This window comes from Coffea arabica, chromosome 7c (assembly GCF_036785885.1).
Source record: "Coffea arabica cultivar ET-39 chromosome 7c, Coffea Arabica ET-39 HiFi, whole genome shotgun sequence".
Classification (NCBI taxonomy): Eukaryota; Viridiplantae; Streptophyta; class Magnoliopsida; order Gentianales; family Rubiaceae; genus Coffea; species Coffea arabica.
This window is the reverse complement of record NC_092322.1, coordinates 17,714,906-17,741,141: the sequence shown is the minus strand read 5'-3', so window position 1 is coordinate 17,741,141 and position 26,236 is coordinate 17,714,906. Positions and strand designations below refer to the sequence as shown.

The following is a 26,236-nucleotide window of genomic DNA, read 5'->3' as shown; positions in this document are numbered from 1 at the left end:
ATGTTTTTGAATACTGAGTGCAGTGAATGCATGTTTGTTGTTCCATTATGAGTTGAATGTGAATGCATGGTTGTTGTTCCATTATGAGTTGAATGTGTTAGTAATGATCAGAAACAAATGTGATGTTATTGTCAGTAATAATCAATGCCAAATATGATGATATTGTAGCTGGTTTTAGACGAGCTGCTGTACTCTGCTATTCATGTTGTTTTAGACATGTTTATCAATGGATGTTTTGATCATGATCTATTTTTCGATCTTTTAAGACTTGTATCAACTCAGTGAATGCTACAATAGTCTTGAGTTCATGACTAGTCATCAGTGTAGACATAAGTGTCTAAACTAGATACAGTTGTCTGCTATTTGCTACTTACATTGCTCAGTTTCTGTCACTTTTGAAACCTAGGATGGCTCTTTTTTCTACTTATAATATAGCTGTTCACTATGAGGAGAAACAAGTGAAAATTCCAAATATCGATCCAATTGGTTACTGTTACCTTAATCTACTATTTGATGTTGCTGAGAAGGTGTTCGGTGAAGTCCCTGGGCATCTGAATAAGTTAATACATATGAGGTGTCAGATTCCTAAGACAGATCGTATGTTTGATATTTCAGATGATGATAGTGTACATGAAATGTTCGAAATGCATAAGTGTGGAAGAATGATTAATGTGCATGTGCAGGATATGGATGTTATTCCATCTTATAAAGCTAATCAGATAAATGAAAATGGTCATAACACTGATTTGAACTTAAGAGAAAAAGGACAAGGTATGTGTTGTTGCCATTGATGATTCTGAGGGTGAATATAGTGATTCCAGCTCTGATTCAAGCTGGCTGCACAGCATGGATAGTGACAATGAGAAAGATTTAGATGTTCATAGCGATAGTGGTGAATCTGACATGTCATTTTCTGATTTTGATGACACTGAGGAGAGTGCCTTAGTTCCTTATTCTGAAAATGAAGAAGAAACTGACCCTGTTCAGCAAGCTTTGAAATCAAAACTGTGGACGTACAACCCAAAAGTAGAGATAGAGTTTAAGAAAGGTGAACTATTTACTAATGTCGATGCATTTAGAGCAGCTTTAAAGGACTATGTAATTCAGAAAGGATTTCCAATTATGAGACTGAAGAATGAGAATAGCAGAGTCACTGCTGTTTGTGGTGTTGAAGGATGCAAATGGAGAATCCATGCATCACCAGTTTTAGATTCCATGACCTTTATGATTAAGACTTATCAAGGTGAACACACATGTGTGATGGACAGGAAGAACACAGAAGCTACAGCTGACTGGATTGCTAAGAAACTAGTTCTAGTCAGGAGAATTCACCCCAACATGTCCACCAAAGGGGTAGAAGCTGAGATGATTAAGTATGGTGTGCATCCAAGCAAATGGCAGATGTATAGAGCACTAATTAAAGCAAGAAATGAGATTGAAGGCAATCACATTGAATCGTATGCCAAATTGCCAAAGTATGCAGAGCTGATCAGGAAATACAACCCACAAAGTATCTGCAAAATACATTATGATAGGCCTACTCTTCTTGTTGAGCCTAGATTTCTCACAATGTTTATTAGTTTCAAAGCTCAAAGAAGTGGATTTGTTGAAGGCTGTAGACCTTTTGTTGGTTTTGATGGATGTTTTTTAAAAGGTGCTTATGGTGGTGTGCTTCTCACAACAGTCACATTAGATGCTAACAATAGCATTTTTCCTATTGCATTTGCTGTGGCTGAAGCTGAAAATAAAGAAACCTGGAGTTGGTTTTTTCATTACTTTGAGGAGTTTTTTGGGCCATTTACTTCAGAAAGTGGTTTTCATGGTCCTCTAACCTTCATGAGTGACAGGCAAAAGGTGAGCTTCACAACAGGCCTTGAACATTATTCTGATTCTGTTATGCATCCAGATTCTGGAATGCTTATGTACTTGTCAATGATTCTGTATTTTTTAGTGTAACTTGTTTGCATGTTTTGGTGATCATTTCAGGGCTTGAATATAGCTTATGAAGAGAAAGTGCCTGTTGCTAGTGGAAGACATTGCTGTAGGCATATCTGCAGTAATTTTAAAGCTCAATTTCTTGGTATTCTGCTTAGTAACTTGTTCTGGAGAGCAGCAAAAAGCTTTGATGTTGCAGGACATAATGAAGCCATGGCTAGCATAAAGGAGTTAAACATAGAAACATGAAAATACTTGGACAAAATTCCTAAAACAACATGGTGCAGATATACCTTCAATACTGGACTAAAATGTGATCATGTCACAAATAACTGCACTGAGTCCTTCAATGCATGGATAGGTGAGTTCAGAGGGAAGCCTATCTTGACACTTGTTGATGGGCTGAGGAAGAAGTTCATGAAGAAAATGCATAAGCGATATCAGAAAGGGTGCATGCTCACCACTGCCATCACACCAAAGATGGTTGGTAAACTACAAAAAATAGGACAAGCATCAAGACAATGTGAACTCACTATGGCTTCTACTAATGTATTTGAAGTGGGGGATATGAACAGGTCCTACATAGTCAATTTATCAGCTAAAACTTGTGATTGTGGAGCATTTCAAATTTCAGGCCTTCCTTGTAAACATGCTGCACTAGGGATTATCTACAAGAGAGAAAAGCTGGAATCCTACTGTGAGCATTGGTTCTCAAGAGATAAGTACTTAAAGACATATTCAAGTATGATTCATCCAATTCCTGATGAGAAAATGTGGCCACCTATGCCATATGTTACACCTGTAATAGTCCTGCCTCCTCCATTAAGGAGAGCTCCAGGTAGACCAAAGACTAAAAAGAGAAGGGAACATGATGAAGGACAGTCTGTGTCACAACCAAAAAGACATTGCTACATCAAGTGTGGAAACTGTGGCTCTTTTGGTCACAACAAGAGGTCATGTCAAGGAGCACCTGTCCAGAATAAGAAGAATGGCAACAGAACTACTGGCCAGCAAGTGCTATATGTGCTGCAATTGCTACTGAATGTGATTATTTTATATTAATTCATTACTTACAATTAGCTTGTTCCTTAACAACAGAGCTATAGAAGAGGCAAACCAGGAAGAGGGACTGCAAACACGGGCCTGTCAGGAGCAACTCTTTGGGTAAGATTTTGTTAACTTATTTAAGATTCTGATTGTAACATTTATAGTACATGCCTTGTTGAAACTAATATTACTTGTCAATGTTTACTGCTAGGATCATGTCTCTGGCAATGTTCCAGTTGTACACTCAAGCCAAGGCAGCAATCCTTCTCCTTCAACTCAACCTGCACCTGCAACTGTGAATGTGCATGTGCAGAATCAGAGCACAGCAACCACTTCAAAGAAAAAGGTGCAGTTGAATGAGTAGCTTTTATGATATGCTTCAATAAAATGCTTGAGTGTAATGTTCAACATGTGTGATTGTGCAGAGAGGAAGACCTTTAAGCAATACTGGAGCATCTGCTAGAGGGAGCAGCAAGAGAAACTACTCAAATACTGCTCAGATCACTCAAATTGTGGAACAAGCTGGTCATCAGCAAATTGCTACATTTCAAGTTGCTACACCTGCATCTGAATCCATCAATGCAGCTACAACACTGCACTCAACAAATGTTAGCAACAATAGCAGTTTTAGTATGCAATTCTGATACTATCTCTATAGTTTTGGCAAGTGAATGCTTACTGCTGAAAGTATCAACTCAGTAGTATGCCATTAATTAGGTACATAACAGAGCTATTTTGTACTCTACTGTGGCAGTTTTAGACATGTTTCTGCCTCTCACGACATTGCAATCCTCACCATCTGTTCTAAGTGATTTAATGGTTCAGATGGTGTTTTGAACCTTTTGTGGATTGCTCAGTCATGCTCTGCTATTACTTGCCTGTTGTGTTTCACTTTTGTAGTACTTCAAATTACTGAATTCTGATCAGACTTCTTGTATTAATGCATTAATCTTGTAATACAAGTATGCTTCTGTGACTGTTTTGTTTTGTATTGTTGGTAACAAGTGATTTTGTATTGATGACAGTAGATATAAACAGAACTCTGGTTTGCATTTATATTGTAAACTACAAATGCTGCTGCATACATGATGAAAGGAACTTGTTCCTCTCCTATGTCTTACATATAAATTCGAACTGCAGCTATATCTACTTCATCACTAATGTACATTTCTGGATAGCATCAGCCTATTGACTTCACAATATGGATGAAAACATAAACAGCAACAAGTATGAGATTGATGATAAAAAGTATAGCCACTGCACTTGTCAGAACAGTTGGCATTTCCCTTCTAACAGCCATAGACCTTTGTTGCTGTAGGTGCGATTGTGGCACTGAATTGGTGTCATAATTTCTACTATTAACCTCTTCTTCTTTTGGACCCTCATACCACTGGAAGTACTTGCATTTTGCACAAAAAAAGTATAATTTGTTGGGGTTGTTTTCAGACTCAGAAATCTTCAATGTTGCCTTTCTATTGCACCAGCAATATTTGTTTTGTATTGTGAAGGATGTAGGAGAGTTCCATGATGTTCTCCTGTGGCTGGAAGAAGCCATTTTCTGATTTCTGCAATATGACTTGAAACTGCCAAACTGAGTATCAAGCAAGCTGTGTTTTGAGCTAGAAAATTGCTGCTGCATACATGAGTCCAGATTCTGGTATTCATTTTGCTACTGACCATCGTTTATAAGCTAGTGCCTTAGTTACATCAATTAGCCGTTAAGTAGCCGTTGGTTTCTCAGCAAATGAAGTTGTTGCAGGTCATCATCTGGAAGCATGTTGTTGCATTTATACCCCATGAACTTCCTTGTGCTTAATGAAAAAGCCCCTCCCTTGTTAATACTACTTGTCAACTAACATCAGGGCAAATTTGGAACAAATTTTTTATCTCACTTGTACAGCTAATTTTTTAATGGGAATTGAAGCTGCCTGGACTGATTTTGCAACTTAATGTTCCTGTTGAGGGGTGCTATCTGCCATTTCAGAACTTAGAGGGGAGCTCAGTGCAACTGTCAGTAGTTTCAGGGGAGGTTTCTACAATTTTCCCATTTTACAAAGCAAAACCCAATTTTTTGAACCATGAGCTCAACCTATTTGATAGCATATTCAGTGAATGTACAATGACTGCTGATTAAGAATTCACAAACGAAAGACAGGGGAAAAGGCAATGTTTTAAAAACTGCATCTGACCGGCTGGTTTGACCGGTCAAATCACGAACCGGTCATAGCTCCGGTCCGATTCATATCTTAGTTTGACCTGACATAAGAACCGATCAAAATCGAAAAAAACCGTTCAAACCGTTCAAATTGTATAAAACTATGAACCACAGTTTTTTATTTTTAAAACATTTGACTTCCTTATTTCGGTCAACTGCTAAGTACCAACCCTAAACCAAAGAGTTTTCTCTTCAAATAGCAAATACTGCTATCGCAGCCTCTTTGGCTCTCTCTGGTTTCCTTCTTTCAGTCAACTCTCAAGACAAAAGTCCCAATTTCAATTCTCTTCTTCAATCTCCAAAGACTTCAATTTTTTTTTGTTTTCATTTCAAAAGTTGAAGCACCAGTTGTTCTTACAAAAGTTGAAGCGCACGACATAGTTAGAATCTAAAATTTCAAGCTATTACCAATTTACTAGGTTAGTTTACCTTTTCTTTCCATTTTTTTTTTTTTTTTTGCTCTTAGTTGGTTAGTTGATGTATATATGCTTTTTATGGTCTGTATTTTTCCTATTTAACTTAGAATTATGGGTTCAATTAAATATTTTGAGTTGATTTTAAAATATATCCACTGTTATATAAGCTTCAGAGAAAAAAAATTCAATTTTACTCTATTTCTTGTGAAACTTCAACAATTGATGATGTCTTTGTTGGGTCTCTGGCTAGAAGCATTACATTTATTTAGTGAAATATGAGTGTTTCAAGTTGGCTCGCCAGTTGTTTGATGAATTGCTTAAGAGGGATGTGTTTTATTAAACGTTGTAATAATATGATTATATAACTTACAATTGTTTAATCTTGCTATTAATTAGATTCTAATTAGCTCCCTTGCTGGTGACGTTTTCTTTCTGAGACTTTTGGGTCCTTTGTTTAGAGGTTTTTTTTTTTTTATATTCTGCATGTCACTTTCGCCACTCTCCAGTACCAAAACTCTCTCTTTGAATTTTGGCATCAAAAGCAAACAAACGTTTTTGCACTTTGTTTCCTGCAGAATCGGAATTGGCTTTGCAATAGTGTAGCGTTTTGATTTGGTAGACGACTTTCTCTCAGCTCTACCTGTTTGTTGACTCTTTATTTTTTCTTTTTTACTTTTTTTTTTTAAGTTTTATCATTGGGGTGGCCTGGTGGTGTATAATAGCAAATGATCCAACCTGATAGATCCAACCTGATAGAGACATGCCTTGGTCTTGGCGCTAGGGCCTGCCAGCAACAAAAGGGCATAAACAAGTTGGTATCCAATTGCCCCTTAAGCGGGGTGGGCACAGGGAAATTAGTCTGTCAAAGTTGAAATATTTCCTGTGTTGTAAAAAAAAAGTTGGTATCCAATTATATAATTCGTACAAATATTTGGTATAAATTGATGGAGTACAATTCTAGTATAGATGTAAATTTGTCAACTACTACAACAATTATGTTAAATTAAATTAAAGTCTTCAATGAACCAATTACTTGTGCATCCTACAATTGATATATCATGAATATCACCATGCAAATGCACAAAACCGCTAAACCAGTTTTTTGATTTGATGAACATTTTTAAGTCCATAATATGTGGTGGACACACACAAACAAGAGTGGAGATTAGAAGCATTGCGCACCAAGTTAGTAATTAAGAATTTTCTTATATGCAATATTTGAGTGATCTATATATTCTATAGCAGAAAATTATTGCATGTTAGATGGTTTGTGAAGGGTCTAAAATTTTTATAATGATAGGTATAATTGAGATAAATTTATTTGGTTAAATTTATAGTTCTAAAAATTTGTGTGTGTAGAAATATTTAACTTTTTATCATGTGATATCTGTGGAGTATCTTAGCCTTAGCACAGGTGTGTGTGTGTATAATTATTGAACCGGAATTGAATCGGTCCAACCGATTGAGCCTCGACCCGGTAACTTCACCAGTTCAATTAACGGTTTGAGTTTTAAAACATTGAGAAAAGGGGGAAAGAAATAAATTTCTAAAATGTTTAAAATCAGAGCTTGATATTTGTCCCTTTATTTCATGATAATCTCTTTCTTTTTGCTACATATGTTACAATAAATGTTCAAAAACTTAAATAACAGATATTAAAGAGAGAGAGAGAGCGAGAGAGAGAGAGAGAGAGAGAGAGAGAGAGAGAGAGAGAGAGATACACAAGTCTATGAACCTGAAACTACTTTTGTGAGGTTGTCTTGCAAAAATGCAACAGACTCAACTGCTGTCTTTGCCAACCAACTAAACCCCACTTTTACACGGTGCTCATCAGTTGGTAATCTTATTAAGTATGCCAATTTTCTTGCTGCAATATCAGTGAAACAACATAGCTCAATCATAGAAAGAGTAGGGAGCCAAAAACTGTCAAGGTAACGAAGGACTAGACATACCAGTATGACCAATAGGGCCTTCAAGCGTTAGGCCCTCAATAAAGCTTGGTGAAATAGCACCATCATATCTCCCAAGAGTCATCATCTCACCTAAATTCTGAAACCTGTAATGTGAACTCTAATCAGCATTATTAGAGAAAGAATAGCAATCAAGCTTCAGCAACTTAAGATACTGCAGGCCACGACTACAGGAAGAAAGATGCTGTCTGTGTAACTTAACTTTCTGATATAGGGAAAAACAAAAAGAAATTACGTGCATGTCTCAAGCGCTTAAAGCTGTCAGAATTGTCAAAATTGACTAGATTGCATACACAGCATCTTCTACCAGCAGGCAATAATTGGTATTCTGAACCCATAATCATGGTACTGATGGTTTCCAGTAGCACTGCATTGATAGCCTCCGATGCAAGATGGGCTCAATGATTACTTTCTCTATCAACTTAGATGTTTATCCATTATAGAATTTTTGTGCGTTATGATTGTTAGGATTCTTATCATAAGTGATAACCACAGTATTCTATCATCAATTGCACACCTTGGTAGTCAACTTATGTTCTTTAGTCATATAGAAAATCAAGGGAAAACAAGTCCATAAGCCATCCACCATTTCATGGCATCATAAAGGTCAGCCATACACAGCTTTACCTCTGCAAGCAGAGGATAAGCCCCTTTTGATTCAAGCCTGAGTTGTCACAGCAACATGTATAATTTGAAAGAGACTATGAAAAGATGAAAACGTGGTCACGCTATAGTATGACAAAGCATCCATATCTAGAAACTTCACATCTTAACCTGAACGGCAGCAGAGGTCTGTCATTGATTGCAGCCCATAGATTCCAACCAGCAAAATCAGCTTGCTGGAATGCCACCTGAGATTGATAGCACGTATAGATAATGACAAGCGTGGGAATCTATTATAAACATAATTTTTTGCTATTTTTACCCTACAATATAAATGTTCATAATTTTTCCTGCTAGTAATCAAGGAAACTGATTGGCTACTAGGTAAGCTATTTGAGATTGACATGTCAAAATAACAGCCTAAGAAAGATGTTGCAATAAAAAACATTAGATTTGAATACAATATGACAATGGTGCATAACTGCATATACATATTTTTATCAAGTAGGTCATATGGACAAGATATGGAGAAATATATTGTGCAACTGTCATACCATCCAGGATGAAAATACTAACAAATTCACTTTGAATCATTTTTCAGGATGATGGAGAAGAAATTAGCCAAAAAGTGAGCAGCTCACATCCAAAGAGCAAGAAAGGAATCTAGAACAGAGGTGGGAATAAACTACAAAACAATTGTGGCCTTAAAAAACCCTCTAACCAAGTAAATTATAACGTTTGATTGTTGGACTGCATAATTGGTTTTAAGTGTGCAAATCTAAGCTCTCTTACAAGGGTATAGGAGTTAGTATCTTTTATTTGGAATCACAAGTAGAAAGCATATTTACATGCGTATCTTTTATTTGGAATCACAAGTTGATATCCTATTTACAGGCTCAAAAATAATTTTGGACGCTTTTGGCAGAATCCTAGCTTTGGTACCGACAAGACTTTATGATGGTTGCACAATATTCCACACAGAAATGAGAAATATGCTCGAGAAACTTAGAATTTAATCATATAAAGGAAATATCACTTCAAAACAAATACAACTTGTTTCACCAGAATCTATGGTTGAAAACTTAGACTCTAATTTCAGAAAGATTAGAAAATGTAAATGAGATGATACATTAGTACTTATTAGCTGAAACAGTAGCTTTTGTTCCTTTATTCCAATCATTGAAGAAGAAAAAGAAACAATCACCACCGTACCTGTGCACTGGCCGGAAGCAACTTCCCACTGCTATCTCTAAAAGCAGATGAGTCACCAACAGCAAATATACGTGGGTAACCCTTAACCCTAAGAGTTTCATCTGTTTCAGCTTGTCCCCTGGCGTTAAGAGGAATTTCATGTGGCTTGTCAGAGGGTTCTAGCAGAGGAAGTAAAGACTTTGTACCAACAGTCCACAAAACCAGATCAGCTTCCAACATTTGACTTTGTACACCCCTTTCAGCTGGCTGCAGCTCTAGTATTAGGTTTCTATGACTTTTAGCTGTTTCCTTATCATGAATTCCAGACTTGTCTACTTCTCTAATACAACGGACAAAATATCCCAGTAAAAGTTTAACTTTTCTGGATGAGAGAACCTGCAACATAAATATTACCTTATTAATGAATGAATAACAAGTTATATGATGTCACCAAGTTTGGCAACTAAGAAAAAATATAACGAACCACGTAAAGACTATTAAAAAGTAGTATTCTTAGCCAGAAAGAATCAGCTATGGTGTATAGACAAAATAATTCAGACTAAGAACTAGCATAAGAATAAGTAACTACACCATCGGTAGAAATATAAGTAGGAAAAAAGGGAAAACCTATGAACCTGGTAACAAGACTATAAATCTAGTCTTGTGCTAAAATATCTTCTTGAGAGGTTAAACTCTCACAACCAGTCTGTATTTTCACAAACTGAAAAGCTCAAATCATGACTTGACTGCATGACAGAGAGCTAGGATGCTTTAATGCAACAGCAAGTTCATATTCTTCTTAGAAAGAGTTCAAAATATCTTGCGTTTTGAATCATGACTTGACTGCATGATAGACTTGTGTTTTATTGGGTTATTGTTGGTGCCTGGGGTATGCCCCTTTTATTCTGTAACACTGCCTTGGCAATTAATATAATCTTACTTACCCAAAAAAAATAAAAATAAAAATATCTAATCAGGTAAGTTATATACTGAACGGCCAAGATTCAGGTGTGACAAAATATAATTGAAACTACACTCATTAGGTGATTATCATGAATTGTGATTCCTCTATCTTTGAAACCAGAAGCGTATATGGATCTCTTTTAACTAGTTCTTGTATTAATTATAATCTCAACATGCCACTGAAGGGATTTGGGAGTGATAACAGAAAGTACTACAAGGATGAGACGTTTAACATTCCATCTCTTTCTATCTGATTCTAGAGGTTCTTCAATCGTCATTATCTGGTTTTCATACTAAATTGTATCAGCTTGTACATATGACTTTACCTCAAGACATACATATATAAAAGTTCATATGTTGGTGTCTATTGTAGACGAGGACACTTCCAACAACTTAAACTTGATATACCTTCATATATTAAAAGGAATAATAGGACCCTGTTTGATCACTCCACTTAAATAGTCTACCTGAATATTTGGACCTTAATCTACTGTACTCTCAGCCATGTTTTCTCTCAGAACATTAATCAACTTTCATATGACCTACCTGCAGCTTGCTTGTTCTTATGGTTAAACATTGAAGCCCAAATAGGTTCTTAAAGTCCCACCTACTCTCAAAGAGCATCCCCCAAATATATTCTTAAAGTACTACCCACCCAAAAAGAGCATTACCCATGCAAGGCAATTCTCTCAGAAAAAGTACACACTTGTGCATTGGATATGCAGGATTGTTACTAAACGTCATGTCTACATCCAGGATTGTTGCACAGGGCTTAATATGCTGTTTGCCTAAGAAACTAAATACAAGTAGAACGTATAATCTGGGGCGCATTCAAAATTAGTATCATAGACCATCTATGCTCCAGTGACAGCTACTACAACTGTTACACAAGGAAAAGAGGCTTCTTAAAAAAAGAAAAAAAATTAAAAGATGGCTGTAATCAATATATTTATTACTACTAAACCTAGACACAGCTGCCACAATCAATCACTGACGAGAGGACAAACATGGTGAAGCCCATAGCCTTTCAGATTCTTTGGAACTAGACCTAGTGTCATGCCATATCTGAAAATTACTTGAACATTACTTTATCACAAAAGAAGCTGATGTGATAATCATTCTAAATGAAACCAGATGGTGGAGGGAACATACATGTTTCAGTTAACTAGTCTCTGTGCATAAAATGGAATTTAACAAGTAAAATATACCTCAGAGCAGAAACACTTTTTTCAGAATTAATTAGAAAATTTGCACACCTTAACTGCTGCTTCTCTATTGCCAACCGGAGCATTAGACAAAACTGTATTTTGCACATTAATTGCTTCCACGATACCCTTATCTTGCAGTCTTTCAGATACAGTGGCAGCCAGCTCAACTCCAGAGTAACCACATCCCACAACAGCCACACGTATTTGAGAGTCCTTACCAAAGTTCTGGCGCTCTAATGCTCTAAGTTTTTCATCAACCATCTGAATTTCAAGAAGACCAAGACAATACCAATTATTGTAATTTACATGCTGCATTACTGTTTGAAGTAATTACTGAATAAATAATGCCCAGTAGTACATATACTAACGCGAGCATCTTCAAGAGTAGAAAATGGCAATGCATACTCTGCAGCACCAGGCACAGATTCAAGCTTTGCCTGAGCACCTAGTGCAAGTACCAACCTGGCTGCCCAAGCACAAAAAAACTAACAATTTAGTACAGTCCAATTCATTCATCCACACCGCTACCTCTGCCAGGAACATATAAACATAGATAAAATATTTTACTCAAAAAGAAAGAGACTTTGGTTGTTAGCAAGAACCAATAAGTGTGTTTATTGGTTGAAAATTCAGGACAGCTATTGCCTGATAACAAAGAGAAAAATTACTAAAAATTCAGAAAAAGCACTTTCCACCATAGGAAATTCAAATGTATCCAAACATAAATAAAATCTGCAGTGGGGAAAAAAAAGAAGAAAAATCCCATTAAGGTCATTTAATGTTTATCTATATGTCCACTAAATAGAATACGAAGAAGCTTGGATAAGATCACTGAGAGTTACAGTGAGCATAGACATAATAAATTAAACTACTGAAAGGTAAGCATGATAAAAAGAGAAAACAAGTGACTGGAATACAAGCTTGTTTCTGACATATGCTTTGTAGTTTCCACTGATATTGTTAATCCATTTGTGCGGATCTTACAACTTTTGGTGCAAATCAGAAAATAATGAAATTAAATTCCATGAACATGATTGGGTAAAAAAAAAAGAGTTTTAGACAGTTCCATTATCAATGTATTAAAGAAGTCTTGCTTAAAAAAAGACTTAAAATGAACAAAAATGCTGTGAGCTGAAGTATTACAAAAAGAAATGACGAGAGAGGAGAGTCACTGTTGCTTCTTCATCTGGCCAAGAGCATCTTATCTTATTTTAAAGGTTTTAAATTACCTTCTGAAACTCAATTATCTGAAAGACAATTAAAGCTTCTTGCTTCTGTATATGCAAGTTCACTAACAAATTATACATTAATCAAGAACCAATAGGTAACCTCACACAAGTAAAACAGTCAAATGATACATGCATAGAAAAAGAGAAGGAAGAATTAAGAAAGAAAACCAGCTATTTGAAATAGTTGTCCAATTAAATAGCTTTTCACTGACTTGATTCAATTTTCAATGAGTTTAAATCTACTACAAAATGCTTCAATCAGATATTCCAAAGAACAATTGGAAATAATTTCACATAAAAATCAATTTATATAGCACATTTTGTTCCCTTCTCTGGCACCCACTTCATGAATATGTACTTCTATTGGCAACTATTTGCAATTGAATTAAGCATCCATCAAGAAGCAATGCAAATCTTAAATACACTTGTACAAAAGTATACCAGTCATATTCAATTAGGAGGCCGCTTTCAAGATGGACAGTTCCACCTGCACCAGAGACAGTGGGCGGATTCATTCCTAGCGCGTCAGATGGACAGAAGCATTTAACCCTGTCTTTGAAAAATTGCACACCAGTATTTGCAAGCAAGTCTGTAAAACGTGGAGCTATTTCCCAAGGATCCACTTCTGTATAAACATAAGATTTTTTACTCTTAAGCATTCTTGTAAAACATAGAAAAGTTAAACCAGAAAAAAAAAAGATAGCCATAAAGATAGACAAAAGATAAAATAAATAATGTACCTCCAGAGAGTAGCTCATATAACATTGGCTTAAAAACAAAATGCTCACATTGGTCAACAAGAACCACCTATAATTTCAAGTAAATGCTTTCCACAGTAAGCAAACATCTGAAACTTGTCAGGATTTTCAAACCCACTCCCCCACAAAAATAAAGAACAAAAAATAAAAGAAACACATACAATAAATGATCACGGCCACAAGAATGTTATCAGGCATTATGCTGTTCCTTCAAGTTTTGTTTCTCTTACAAGTGAAGGCTATGAACAATGGAGAGAATAATTTTTACTCTGTGTGTGTGTGTGTGAGAGAGAGAGAGAGAATCAGCTTGGAGTATTGATTGATAGAAATATACTGAAAGGCATACACAGTGTAGCTTCATGTGGTCATGGTGAGATTGTTGGTTAGCAATAGCATATGTACAAGACAAACATGTGGTTCTTACCCATGGTAGAAGTGACTGAGAGAAACATGGTTGTATAAAACTATCAGTAAGTTTTCCACTGGCTCCTCAAGGATTCAGCCAATAAACATGCGGATTTAATATATAGCTAAAACAGAGTCATGACAGGAAAATGAGAATATCCAGCTTTCAGGTCAGAGCCTACTTGAGAAAACAATAATTCGGCCCCCGTATTATATGCCAAAGGTCAAATAAGCAACAGTTTGCACTGAGAAATGAGGCTTATCAGAACTGTCTACAACTTACCTGGGGTTTCTTTCCATCTGGCCAAACCAGTGATTCTAATCTTAAAGCAGTGTAAAGTCCTCCAAATCCACCTCCTAATATACAGATTCTAGGTCGCTGCAAGCATAATAAACTGGTTTACTACAAATTTAACATGTAATCTACCTACTGCCATAAGAATTATTATCTGCAACCAAAAAGATGTATTTTCAATTTAATCCCATCTATTATACATCAAATGAACTGATTTTTATGAAACAGAGAGGACCCAACACATTCAGCATGCCAATTGTTCAGAAAAAACGAATAGCAAGCAAACATATGCACATCAAATCTCTAATATACCACTTTAACCAAGATAAAAAGACAATCATCTACATCACTAACAAACCTTTCCTTTTTTCCCTTGCAAGGAAAATTGAATATGACTTCATGCCTTATAGCTTACACCAATTACTCAAAGACAAGAACTACAAGCATGACCAACTTCTTGGAAAATTACATTTTGCAGCAAAAGAGTATACTTCTCACAAAAGTTATGCAATAAGGATAAAAACTCCAACATACTGAGTTCTTGGAGCTTCTATAAATATCAGCAACCAAATAAAAAATGCCATATTTTCAGTTTCAATAGGTTCTTCATAGGAAGTATGATTAAGTCACCAAGCAATTTGCAGTTTAATTCTCTATTTATCAAACTTGGCCAAGCTTCTACTACTTAAAACATTTTCTTCAATATTTTCTAATCCAAAATATTACAAAACTTATGTAAACGCCAAATAAGCTTATTAAGCTACCAAGATCTAATATATATTTGCAAATTATATTTGGGCTGTTAAAACATTTGTTCATTTTATTTGGGTCTCCAAATTATTATCTGCATCAAGGTCTTGTCAAAATTATATTTTACAACAAGCATTTATCTACTGTTCCAACTGAAAAAATACATTGCAATTTAAGTCCACTTATTTTCTTCATGGGTTTTATTTGACATAAACCCCTTAACTCCACTTCACATACAACTAGAGGTCAGGTTCACAACAAACTAAGAGACGAAACACTTAAAGTAGAACAAACCAAAGCTCAACGCCTTAACTAAAGTAAATTCAAACATTCATTATTGCTGCAGTAGAACCCCAATAATTTAAGAAAATCTGCACGGAGGGGGCACTTGGAGCCCTAATGCTAAAGATAATAAATGTTCGCTAAATACTATGGAAGGCTTTTATTCAAATTCTCCACAAAACTTACTTTTTACCGGATAGGAAGTTCTAATTATTTTAAAGTTAGAACCAATACCCTATACAATAAATAGTCAAAGATTGTGCCATCTTCTGCAAGCAGTGCTCCAAGGATGCCCATTTTAACAAATTTTCCTAATAATTTACTTTACAAGACAAGTAATTATTAAATAAATAATCCAACAAACAAAACCAAATTATGCATCATGATTCATTGACATGAAAATAAAATCAACTAAAGGTTGATACCGAAACTCATAAAAAAAACAACAAAAATAAAAGGAAATGAGAGAGGGAAACCTTCTTATCAGGCCATGCATAAGTCCGAGGTTCAGCTTCATTTTCAGAATCATAACTCTGAATTCCGCCAGAAGCAGAAGTCCGAAACTGAACCCTCGCGTTTTTACCAGAAAAATTGCTAGGTTTAATCGAAAATCGCGCCGAAATCCGGGGGCTTAACTTTTTCGACTGGATTCTTCCAACCCCCCCTGAAAGGGAAGAAATGAGAGTTAATTCAATAACTCTGGAATTCAACAAGGAAAACGAAAGTAAGACCTTACCGGAGTTGAAGAATCCCAGAGCTGAGAAAGCTGAAGCTGCTGCCGCAACTGTCATCGGCGGGAGCCAGAGTTAGAGTGGTCGGAGTAAAGAGCAGGACGTTAAGTATTTCGTGGTGTTGCTACGTTCCACGTTTGGATGTGTGATATGGGTGGGCAAAGAGGCAGGGACTGCAACGTTTTATCGGTCACAAATTTGGACAGTGGGAACAGGAAGATAGCGAAAATTTGGGGAATGGGAATAGGTTGATTTACGATAGCGAAAATTTATGTTATGAAAATTTTGTGAATGGAGTATGTACTTTTTTATCGTCTAATCTAACCCTTTTCTGAATAAAATATAGATTATCATTCATGAAATAAGATAATTATTGTTTGATGACTTTGTAATGTAGTTTATCAACATAAGTAGATAAAGTGCGAATTCGATTTAGCACAATTCTTGGTCGTCCTCTCACGTATCGCGCACGTGGGTCTTCCTTTTTTATTTACACGTATTCTTTGCGCAAGGCACAAATAAGTCACCAAAATAAAATTGTTTCAACTTGGGTTTGCTCCACCGCTTTTGCTTCCTATTCTCTCTTTCCTTCTTTATTTTCTTTTTAGTTTTGTACCTTTTCTTCTACGGAACAGAAAACTTGATAGTTTCCTTCTCCTCGGCTGCCACTTCTCAAATCCTCCAAACCTAAAACTACCAACAATAACCTCCTACACAGATGTCATTTTTAGGTTCCTCGATAATACCATTGAAGTCAATGGCCGCTCTGAAAATCCCAACCAACACTCAGAATACTCAGCTTCATCATTCTCGAGAACTCCCTCTTTCAATTTCATCTTCGTCCTAGTCAGTCACAAGAAGATTATTGTTTGGAGATCAATAGAATTACTGTAGGGTTTTCTCTCCAGAGATTCGTCACTTCTTCTCCTCTTCTTTCTTTTCCATTCTTTCTCTCATCCCATCCTCTAAAATTTCTCATCTATTTTCGATTTGTCATTTTTTCCAAAACCCTAATTTTTTAACCCAAGGCGTGCCCATGCATTTGCCATCAGTTTAGTCTAGAGACTCCAGACACTTCTGCTGCTTCATCCATTTCATTTTTTCCACTCTAAAGCCATTACATCACTCAGTAACATCTACACATTCCTTCTTCCTTTTTTCCACCCTAAAATTTTTTTCGTAGCCCTAAATCACACCTACAACTTGAAGTGATTTCTACCAAAATCTTCTCTCAAACCCTCAACTTATTCCACGTCTTTTGCTCTCAGAAAAATATGGTCAAAGAAGTAGCCGATGATGGAATCCTTTGGGATGTATCTAACAAAAGCATTTCTAGCTGTGATTTTACCTAACCATCAGTAATTATCTATTTCTTCTTCCTACTTTACTTATGTTTCTTTCTTGTTTTTATTTTTTCATTGATGTCGACTTCTTATTTCTTAGAATCTGGATCTGAAGCTTCCAAGGTTGAAATATTTTTCCTTAGAAATTGTCTAAATTGGTATATTATTATCAAACTTAGTTCAAGCGTAATCCCTAATTAATCTTCTTTGTCTTTGATCTGAGTGGAAAAAAGATATCAAAATATGGTTCCTTCTAGCAAAAAAAGGGCAAAAGATCAATCTTTTTTAGGGCTTTCTATATTTTTATTAATTTAAAATCAGAGGTCTAATTTGGTTAAAATTATATGTACTAATTTTTATATATCTACAATGGATCATTTCAAGTAATGATAACAGTGAAGGTTGCGATTAAGAAATAGGTTAGTTTTTAATTTGCTTATTATGTGGTTTTTTCTTTTTCTTTTTTTTGGGTCTCTGTGGTCTATTACTAACCCTCTCTGTTTCTTTTATTCTTTATTCTGTATTTATTTTTTCCTTACCGAAGGGTCTATCTACAATGGATTATTTCAGGTTATGATAGCACTGAAGGTTACAATTAAGAAATAGGTTAGTTTTTAATTTGCTTCTCATGTTACTTTTTTTTTTTGGCTCGGTGGTCTATTACTAACCCTCTCTATTTCTTTAATCCTTTCTTCTATTTCTATTTTTCGCTTACTGAAGGGTCTCAATCTTTTTCTTTTCTTTTTTAGATTTTTTGCATATATTTGCTTTTAATTGATATCAAAATGTGCTGGCAATTTTTGTATGTGCATCATGAGATATAATGACATAGATACAACAATTTATGAAATAGTTCACAATTCTTTACATTTTGTTTCATTTCATTTTATTTCCTCTGTTGAGAACAAGAAGGTTTGCTTCCTTTGCTCAGTGTACTCGTTCTTTGATTGAATTGGTTATTCCTTTTTTTGTTCTTCTTTTTACTTTCTCTTGGGTGTCTGCCTCCTGCTTGTGTGCTGTTTATATTTCTTCTTATTGTGTTTTACATTCCCATTAGAAACTATTATGTGTTTTTGGGGTGTAGTATGCATGTGCTATTATAGAAAGTAATATGTCTTTTAATTAGGAAATTTGTATAGGAAATTTAGTGAGTGGATTAAAAAAAATTTGAATGAAGTTAGGAAATTAGCATAATAAATACATCACCTTTAATCTTTACTATGTTAAGTTGTTGATATTGAAAATCTGATATATTTTTATTTTTAGCAAAAATTGGAAGGATACAGTGGATGAATGGGAGAGATTGAATCGACTTGATCAAGCATCAGTAGCTATCATTGGTATTATTCTCTTCTACTATTTGGATAGTGATTTGGTTGGAATAGAATTTTATGTTCAAATTTAGCAAGCAATAAACACCGTACAGGGTGCAATTAGTTCCTCATGCATATTATACCACTACTCTTTTAGTTATACACTAATATGACAAAAAATGGATAGTAGGTGAGAGTAGCAAGGATCCTTACTACTTTTACTACTTTTTAGCATGTGTATATACATAAGTAGCAAGGAATTAGTTGTATGTATGAATATTTAGAATAGTAGTAAGAAAATGGTTGTAACGTTAATATCTAGAGCAATAGTTCCTCATGCATCCTCGGTATTTAATACATGAGTATTTAGGTGGCATTTGGTAAGAGGGTTTTAGAATTAGGATTTGGAATAAACCCCATATTGATTGTTTGCATTAATACTATCGGAACGGAGATTTTGGAATCATTTCTTAAAATTTAGAATTTCTCAAAATTCAAGTAGGTGATAGGGTGTTAATTGTTAGTAATTTTATGGTTAATTTCCCTCTTTGTTCTTACCAAATATTGTTTTAATTGTTAACATATACTTATATTTGGTAGTGGACCTGAATTATAGGAAGTGGAACAGAAAAATGCTAAAAAGGGATACCTTCTTGGGAGAATGCTCTGCACGTGGGAAGCTTCCAAAATTAGTACAAATCTGGCTCTACATTGTGCTACAACGGAGCCCTTTCCTTTTGCTGACTAGGAGTTTACTAGTATTGGGGAGTTTTACAAACATTAGGAAATGAAAAACAAGGAACATTAGATAGTTGCTTTACTTTTTGTTTTCTTTTCCTAATTGGAGGGGAACTAACCGGGGGGAAGGCTAGTAATTGTTTTAGAGAAAAACAGCTTTCGTTTTTGTTTCCTCTCCCGTTCTTGCTATTAGGCCAATGGAAAAATAGTGTTTATTCGTGATTGTATTAGAGAAAAACAGATGCCTTTGAAATCAATTAAATTGCGTGGAAATTTTCTCATGAGGCGTGGCTAAACGTTTCATCTAGTCAAGGATCAATGCGACGACGCGGTCCCGAATACCTGTGAGATCAAATTGGTTTTCATGTGTTCCTTAATTTGTTGATATTTGCACGTTTTCTACTTGAATTTCTTTGAGATCATTTTGTTAATTGGATATCAAGGGCCCGATATTCAAGGTGACTTGTTAATCTCCTACTAATTTAATCAATTAATCCGTACTTGTTTAATCGATTAATGTCAGTGGCAACTAGTGCTTATACATACTAGAGGAACGTGCGATCTGATCTAAATAACCCTCGTAGCATGTTATTGATTAGGGTTAGATTTTTCTAATTCTTAATGCAACTAGGGGGTTAACTCTTACGGTTGTACCTAGGAGTGTTTTCTGGTTATGGGTAATTAATGATCGTACCTTGGTTATCAATAAACTAAGGAAAACATGGTCGTCGGAGCTTGTTGACGATTATAACTAACCTATTAATAAATTAAGTGAACCTCCCTTGCATCAATGATCGGATGAATGGACTGCGTCTGAGAAGTTGTATCCTTGGCTAGAATTTGTCTATTATTGATTTAATTCCTGTCTACATTCATACTAGTTAATTGTTTGTTTTTTGTTGAATTGCTTAATTGTTTTTAGCTTTATTCCGATAAAACCCCTCATTGTCAATTGAAACTTCAAAGAGACAAATATCCCCATTCCCTGTGGATATGACCCTGCTTATCACTATCTACAGAAATCATATTTTGTTTGAGTAGGCATTTATTATTGTACAGACTTGACACCTGTCAGTAGGTTGGAGGATTTTGGATAAAACCCAAATTTGATTTCTCTCAAAACTTTAAAAGACAAACTCTAGCCTTTTTAAACAATATTGAGATTTCTTTCCACCCTACCCACGCCTCCCCCCTTCCCTAAAGTCATAAGATTTTTCTCCACTCTTCGATTTTTAGACTCAACAATGGCCACTCCAAGAGCAGTCGCTTCGCCCCATGCATCCCCTTATCAAAGCCGATACTTTCATCGACAACAAGCGGAAAGATGGCATCCGAATCATTAACATCTCCAACACACAATCTATCAGCGACACTATTTGCACAAACTTAGGTAGGTGGAGTTTGGATGAGGATCTTCTAGCCTAGACAATTAGAATGTTTCTCCAAATTGTCGAATTCTATGCCTTTCAAATTAGTTAATGAAACAAGGTGCAAGTTCTCAAAACTTCGTTTCTAGGTCAAATATTTAAGATATTTGAAACTTCCACTTGTAAGCAAATGTCACACAGAGATAGAAGGAAGGTGCTTCAGATTTTTCTTGAAATATATTTTAATTAACATTGTAGAGTAGAAATTAGTCAAATTATGTGAAGATTACCTAGTATAGCATATCATCCTATAATTTGTGTATACAAGCATTTGCACTTTTGACAAAATTTGGACTTCGATCAAAATGGTTTATTTACATGGTGTTGTTTTGTTTCTATGCATGTATAAGGGCAATCTTTGTAGTTAGGGGTGTAATTTCATTTCTACCAGATGATCACATCTAAGGGTATAACTTAATTAACCTTTTTATCTTATTCACATGTGTTTGGAAGCAAAAGTATTATAATTTGAGACGTTAGATGGGATTTCTTAAACCTTATGACTCTCAGATGGGAATTCTTTTAGAATCATGAAACTGATGGGTTTCCCTAATAAATCTATAGTCTGGATTGCTAACTGTGTTTGCACTGCCTTATTCTCTTTGAATTTAAGTGGCTTGGTTATTTTAGAAATAGAAGGGGGTTAAGGTAGGGAGATCCTATTTCTCCCTACCTATTTCTATTTGCTATGGAAAATTTTTAACTCTTAACTTGAAATATTTCAAGAAGGCTTTGATTACTGTCCAAAATACCAGTAGCTTAGTTTCTGAGAGGATGTTCAGATTATGCCCACATATAGAGTATGGTTCAACCTTGGCATGTGAAGGTTAAGTGGATGATTGATCGTTGGGTTTCAATTTCATTCCTTGACAAAGCAAAAAGAGTTATGCTTTATGCTTCAGCGTATCAAATCTGGAAAGCAAGGAATCAATCTATCTTTCAGCATATTCTAGCTATTCTTATGTGTATTGTTTCAGAGATTGTGGAGTTTATGCATGTTGCTATTGCTGGTTGGGGAAAGATTCAAGATTAACGCAAATTGGGAGTTGCTTCTGGAAATTGGTTCACCTATCGCATGTTTGATTGATTGATACTTGTATAGAATGGTGTATTTTTATGTAAATAGTCTCTTTTGACTTGTGTATAGACTTCATTTTTATTCAATAAAAAAATTAAATTTTGCTAGTATGCTTTTATTTTTATGTTAATGATAACTCTTTATTGTTGAACCTTTCCATGAATGAGACTAGTGCATTCTTATCAAAGCAGGTTTAAAACTAATATATCAATTTTTAACTATATAATCATTAAGGGTAAAGTTGGAAATATGTTGCATTCCATTTCCAAAGAATCAGCAAATCGAATGTCAGATATAGTTGTTGAGAGAATATAAGTACTTTTGTACATAATAAATTAGTAAGAGTATTCTTGTAAATAGTTTGTTGGATTTGTATTACTATAAATACTAGTTGGTCACTCATAATACATATGTTAGACGTTTTTCTCCGAAAATACATGGTATCAGAGCAAAAGTCCTATGGTTAGGGTTAAACATCTGACAAAAGTCCTATTCACACGATACTGTTCATGCATTACTGTTCCAGGGTACTGTTCATCACAAAATTTGATTATTTTTTGGTCTAAAATGCTATTTGTTATGGCTAAAAGTTCATCAAAAGGTGTCGTGGCGTCCACTAATGTTATGACAATGGTGACGTATCAAATCACAAGTTGAAAGTTGAACGACACTAAATATCAACAATGGTAAAAAATTGTTAAGATTTATCTGACAAGTTTAAGAAAGTAACAACATCTCATAGACGACTCTTCTCCGGAGGATAACAAAATACTAGTGTGGATTCAAGAGGATGCCCAAATTCTTGGAGCACTATAGAATTTTATGAAGCCACGAATTATTTACATGTATTCTCATTATGAGACAATAAAAGAAATTTGGGATTATGTCCGGTTATTTTACTATAGTAATCTTTCACGAATGTATGATCTTTCTTTGAAATATTTTCAGTTACAATAAGATAACAAGACAATAATTGAATATTTTACTAATCTCAAGTGAATTTCAGAAGAATTAAATGTTGTAATGCCTCTCTCAAGTGATATTACAGTTATACAGAGGCAAAGAGAATAAATGTTTGTACTCAAAATTTTGGCTGACCTTAAGCTAGAATTTGAATTAATCAAATCTTAAAATTTAGTAGGTGAACAATTATCATCCTTTGTAGATGTGTATACTCATGTCTTACGTTATACATCTAAGGATAATGTACAGGGTGAAGGTGCTCTAATTAATGACAAGTATATTTTAGTTGCTAACAATAATCGGATATAACAATTTAGTTCTGGACGTGAGCAACTTAGTTTTAGACGTGACACTCTTGGAGAGAAGGTCGTAGGGGTCCTAGAGGTCGAGGCACTCGTAAGTGCACTAATTGTGGTTTGAAAAATTACACTTGTGATACTTCTTGAGATTTAGTTGAAAAACTTTCTCGATTTGCTAATGAGATTACCACTGACCAAGTTGAATCAGGCTCTTTAACACAAGGGCTTTAGAAGACTTTTACCATATCCGAAAAAGATTATGTTAAATTTCTACAGTACCAAACTGCAAATCACGCATCTCTTCCTTATGTTTCTTTAGTACAAAAAGGTAATGCTATGACTTATCTCTCCACATCCTCTAATTTTGACTCATGGATTATTGACTCCGGGGTTACTAATCATATATTAGGTACCTCTAGAAATTTTTTTTAATATTCAAGAGTTTACTTCCTTTTCTCATGTTACTTTAACTAATGAATCTACAACTAAAGTTAAAGAACTGGATACTGTAGAAATTAACCTATCTTTTCCGTTATCTTCTATTCTTTACATACCCAATTTGCTTTTTAATCTAATATCTGTTAGTAAGTTTACTAAATTTCTACAATGTTTAGTTATTTTTTCCCTGATTTTGTTGTTATTCAGAATTTGAAAAGAAAGAAGATGATTGGCGAAGGATATGAGTATAATGGTTTTTATTTTCTTAACTCTAATGGGTCAATTGCATGTACTACTATTGTATCTCCTCTTGAAATTCACTGTTATTTGGGTTATCCATCTCTACAAAATTTGAAGAAATTGATTCTTATTTTGAGTCAGTTGTTTTTATTAGAATGTTTCTTTTGTCCCTAAAGTCAATAAACGAATTTCTGAACCATTTTTATTAGTTCATTATGATATTTGGGATTCTAGTCATATCACTTCAAAGTTAGATTTTAAATTTTTTATAATCTTTGTTCATGACTTTTCTAGAGTTACATGATTTTATTTAATGAAAGATCGTTTAGAACTATATTCTATTTTTCATGCATTTGTTTCATAAATAAAGAATCACTTTTGTTGCACATGTGTCTAAACAGTTTTGGAGTAATACAATTTTAACTGCATGTTATGTAATTAATCGCATACCATCTAATATTTTTGGAGGTCAATTACCTTACCCCATTCTTTTTCCTCGTGAACATGTGTTTAAATTATATTTGCATATTTTTGGATGTGTGTTTTGTTCATCAACTTACTCTCAGGGTGGATAAATTAGATTCTCTTGCTATTAAGTTTATTTTCTTAGCACAAGTACAAAAAAGATATAAATGTTATAGTTAAGATTTAAATCGATTTTTTACTTATATTAATGCTATTTTCTTTGAATCCACTCCTTATTTTATGAAACAAGATATGTCTAGTGAGTTAAAACAGTATTCCTCTTTTTTTTTCTCCTGTTTTATCAGTCCCTTCATCTTTATTATTTGAGCTGTACAGTCCACCAATTTCTACAACTTGATTATTTAATCCTAATTTTTAAATTTATTCTCGTCGTTTCGTAGTTGAGAAAGCTCCTATTGTACCACACGCTTCACCGATAAACTCTCAATCTTTAAATCCAAGTATGATGTTCTCCTGTGAGTTAGATCTTCCTAATGTTTTATGCAAAGATAAGAGACTCTGTACTTCTTATCCTATTTTTAATTTTATTTCTTATTCTCGTATCTCTCCGTCATGTTCTTCTTTTGTTGTTTCACTTGATTCTGTATCTATTCCTAAGTCTATTACCCATGCTCTCAATTATCCTAATTGAAAATTAGTTATGCAAGAAGAGATGTTTGTTTTAGAGAAAAATGGTATTTGGGATCTTATCTCTCTTCCTTCTAGTAAGCCTGTTGTTGGTTGAAAATGGATGTAAACTATAAAATGTAGCCTAATGATTTTGTTGATAGATTGAAGACTCGTCTGGTAGTTAAAGGATATACATATGGAATATACTACTTAGAGACTTTTTTGCTATTGTAAAGATTACCTCTGTTAGTTTTCTTATCTCTTTAGCAACAATTTATAATTGGCTATTACATCAGTTGGATGTGAAAAATACGCTTTTACATGGAGATTTGGAAGAAAAGATATATATAGAACAACCTCCTAGGTTTGTTGTTCAGGGAGAGAATTCACAGTTAGTTTGTCGTCTGAAAAAATTCTTATATGAATTGAAACAGTTTCCTAGGACTTGGTTTGGCCGGTTTAGTAGTATTGTCATGGATTTTGGTTTGACAAGATATGAAATAAATCATTATGTGTTTTATCGACATTCTACTACTGGTAAAATTTTATTAGTTGTTTATGTGAATGATATTATGATTACAAGTGATGATATTGTGAGGATTCAAAAGTTTAAATCCAATCTATAGACAAACTTTCAAACAAAGGATTTAGGTCACATACAATATTTTTTGGGTATTGAGATAAATCGATCTAAATATGAAATTTATTTATGTCAAAAAATATATACTCAATATGCTGAATAAAGTTGGAATGTTAGGTTGCCGACCTGTGAATACTCCTATGGATCCTAATGTGAAATTAGTAGGAGATTAAGGTGCATTACTAGTTGATCTTGGGCAATATCGAAAATTTGTTGGTAAATTAAATTATGTCACTGTAACGAGACTTGACATTTCGTTTACGGTGAGTCAATTTCTTGAGACCTCTCGTATCAATCATTGAGATGCTATTATACAAATTTTCAGGTATCTTAAGAGTGCTCTTGAAAAAGGGTTGCTGTATCAAAATCACGAACACACTGATATTAAATAATACAGTGATACAGATTGGGTTGATTCTGTTTCAAATCAAAGATCGACCACAAGATATTTTATGTTTTTTAGTGGTAATTTAGTGTCGTGGAAGAGTAAGAAACAAACAATTATCTCTAGGTCAAGCGTAAAATCTGAATACCGCGTTATGACTCATACTGTATGTGAGTTGATTTGATTGAAAACATGCTATTTGAAATTGGATTTGAATATAAACAACTTATGAATTTAGTGTGTGATAAACAACCTAACAAGGTGGTTGTTCATATTATG

General features: G+C 34.5%; 2 protein-coding genes and 2 long non-coding RNA genes across 5 annotated transcripts; 3 read left to right on the top strand and 1 right to left on the bottom strand.

Moving 5' to 3' along the window:
- Positions 1-407: 407 nt before the first annotated feature.
- On the top strand, positions 408-2,997 carry LOC113699674 (uncharacterized). The gene is made up of 4 exons (XM_027220038.2): positions 408-597; positions 758-1,854; positions 1,987-2,165; positions 2,223-2,997. The coding sequence occupies exons 1-4, from the start codon at positions 408-410 to the stop codon at positions 2,995-2,997; spliced, it is 2,241 nt and encodes a 746-aa protein (XP_027075839.2).
- A 27-nt stretch (positions 2,998-3,024) lies between these two features.
- On the top strand, positions 3,025-3,772 carry LOC140010211 (uncharacterized). Its single transcript, XR_011817486.1, has 3 exons — positions 3,025-3,099; positions 3,194-3,328; positions 3,408-3,772. It is a non-coding gene; the product is annotated as an uncharacterized lncRNA (long non-coding RNA).
- A 3,393-nt stretch (positions 3,773-7,165) lies between these two features.
- On the bottom strand, positions 7,166-16,361 carry LOC113700214 (alternative NAD(P)H-ubiquinone oxidoreductase C1, chloroplastic/mitochondrial-like). The gene is made up of 11 exons (XM_027220735.2): positions 16,004-16,361; positions 15,744-15,931; positions 14,224-14,319; positions 13,518-13,584; positions 13,219-13,402; positions 11,917-12,010; positions 11,597-11,809; positions 9,399-9,773; positions 8,358-8,434; positions 7,566-7,669; positions 7,166-7,480 (listed from the first exon to the last, which is right to left on the bottom strand). Exons 1-11 carry the CDS (start codon positions 16,056-16,058, stop codon positions 7,341-7,343), a joined length of 1,593 nt encoding a protein of 530 aa, XP_027076536.1. The 5' UTR covers positions 16,059-16,361; the 3' UTR covers positions 7,166-7,340.
- Positions 16,362-16,455: 94 nt separating this feature from the next.
- Positions 16,456-22,007, top strand: LOC113697774 (uncharacterized). 2 transcript variants are annotated; one of them, XR_003449988.2, is made up of 4 exons: positions 16,513-17,356; positions 17,912-17,947; positions 18,608-18,681; positions 19,271-22,007. It is a non-coding gene; the product is annotated as an uncharacterized lncRNA (long non-coding RNA). The 2 variants fall into 2 exon arrangements; XR_011817943.1 differs by having other exon boundaries at positions 16,456-18,681.
- Positions 22,008-26,236: the final 4,229 nt, after the last annotated feature.

Bases quoted from the DNA above. Each gene is read 5' to 3' on its own strand.
- LOC113699674 (XM_027220038.2), top strand. From the start codon at position 408: ATGGCTCTTTTTTCTACTTATAATATAGCTGTTCACTATGAGGAGAAA. The intron at 1,855-1,986 runs GTGAGCTTCACA...TGATCATTTCAG, and splicing joins TCATGAGTGACAGGCAAAAG to GGCTTGAATATAGCTTATGA. The intron at 2,166-2,222 runs GTTAAACATAGA...AACATGGTGCAG, and splicing joins GCCATGGCTAGCATAAAGGA to ATATACCTTCAATACTGGAC.
- LOC113700214 (XM_027220735.2), bottom strand. From the start codon at position 16,058: ATGACAGTTGCGGCAGCAGCTTCAGCTTTCTCAGCTCTGGGATTCTTC. The intron at 15,932-16,003 runs GTAAGGTCTTAC...CTTCCCTTTCAG, and splicing joins TCTGGGATTCTTCAACTCCG to GGGGGGTTGGAAGAATCCAG. The intron at 11,810-11,916 runs GTTAGTATATGT...CTTGAAATTCAG, and splicing joins CTACTCTTGAAGATGCTCGC to ATGGTTGATGAAAAACTTAG.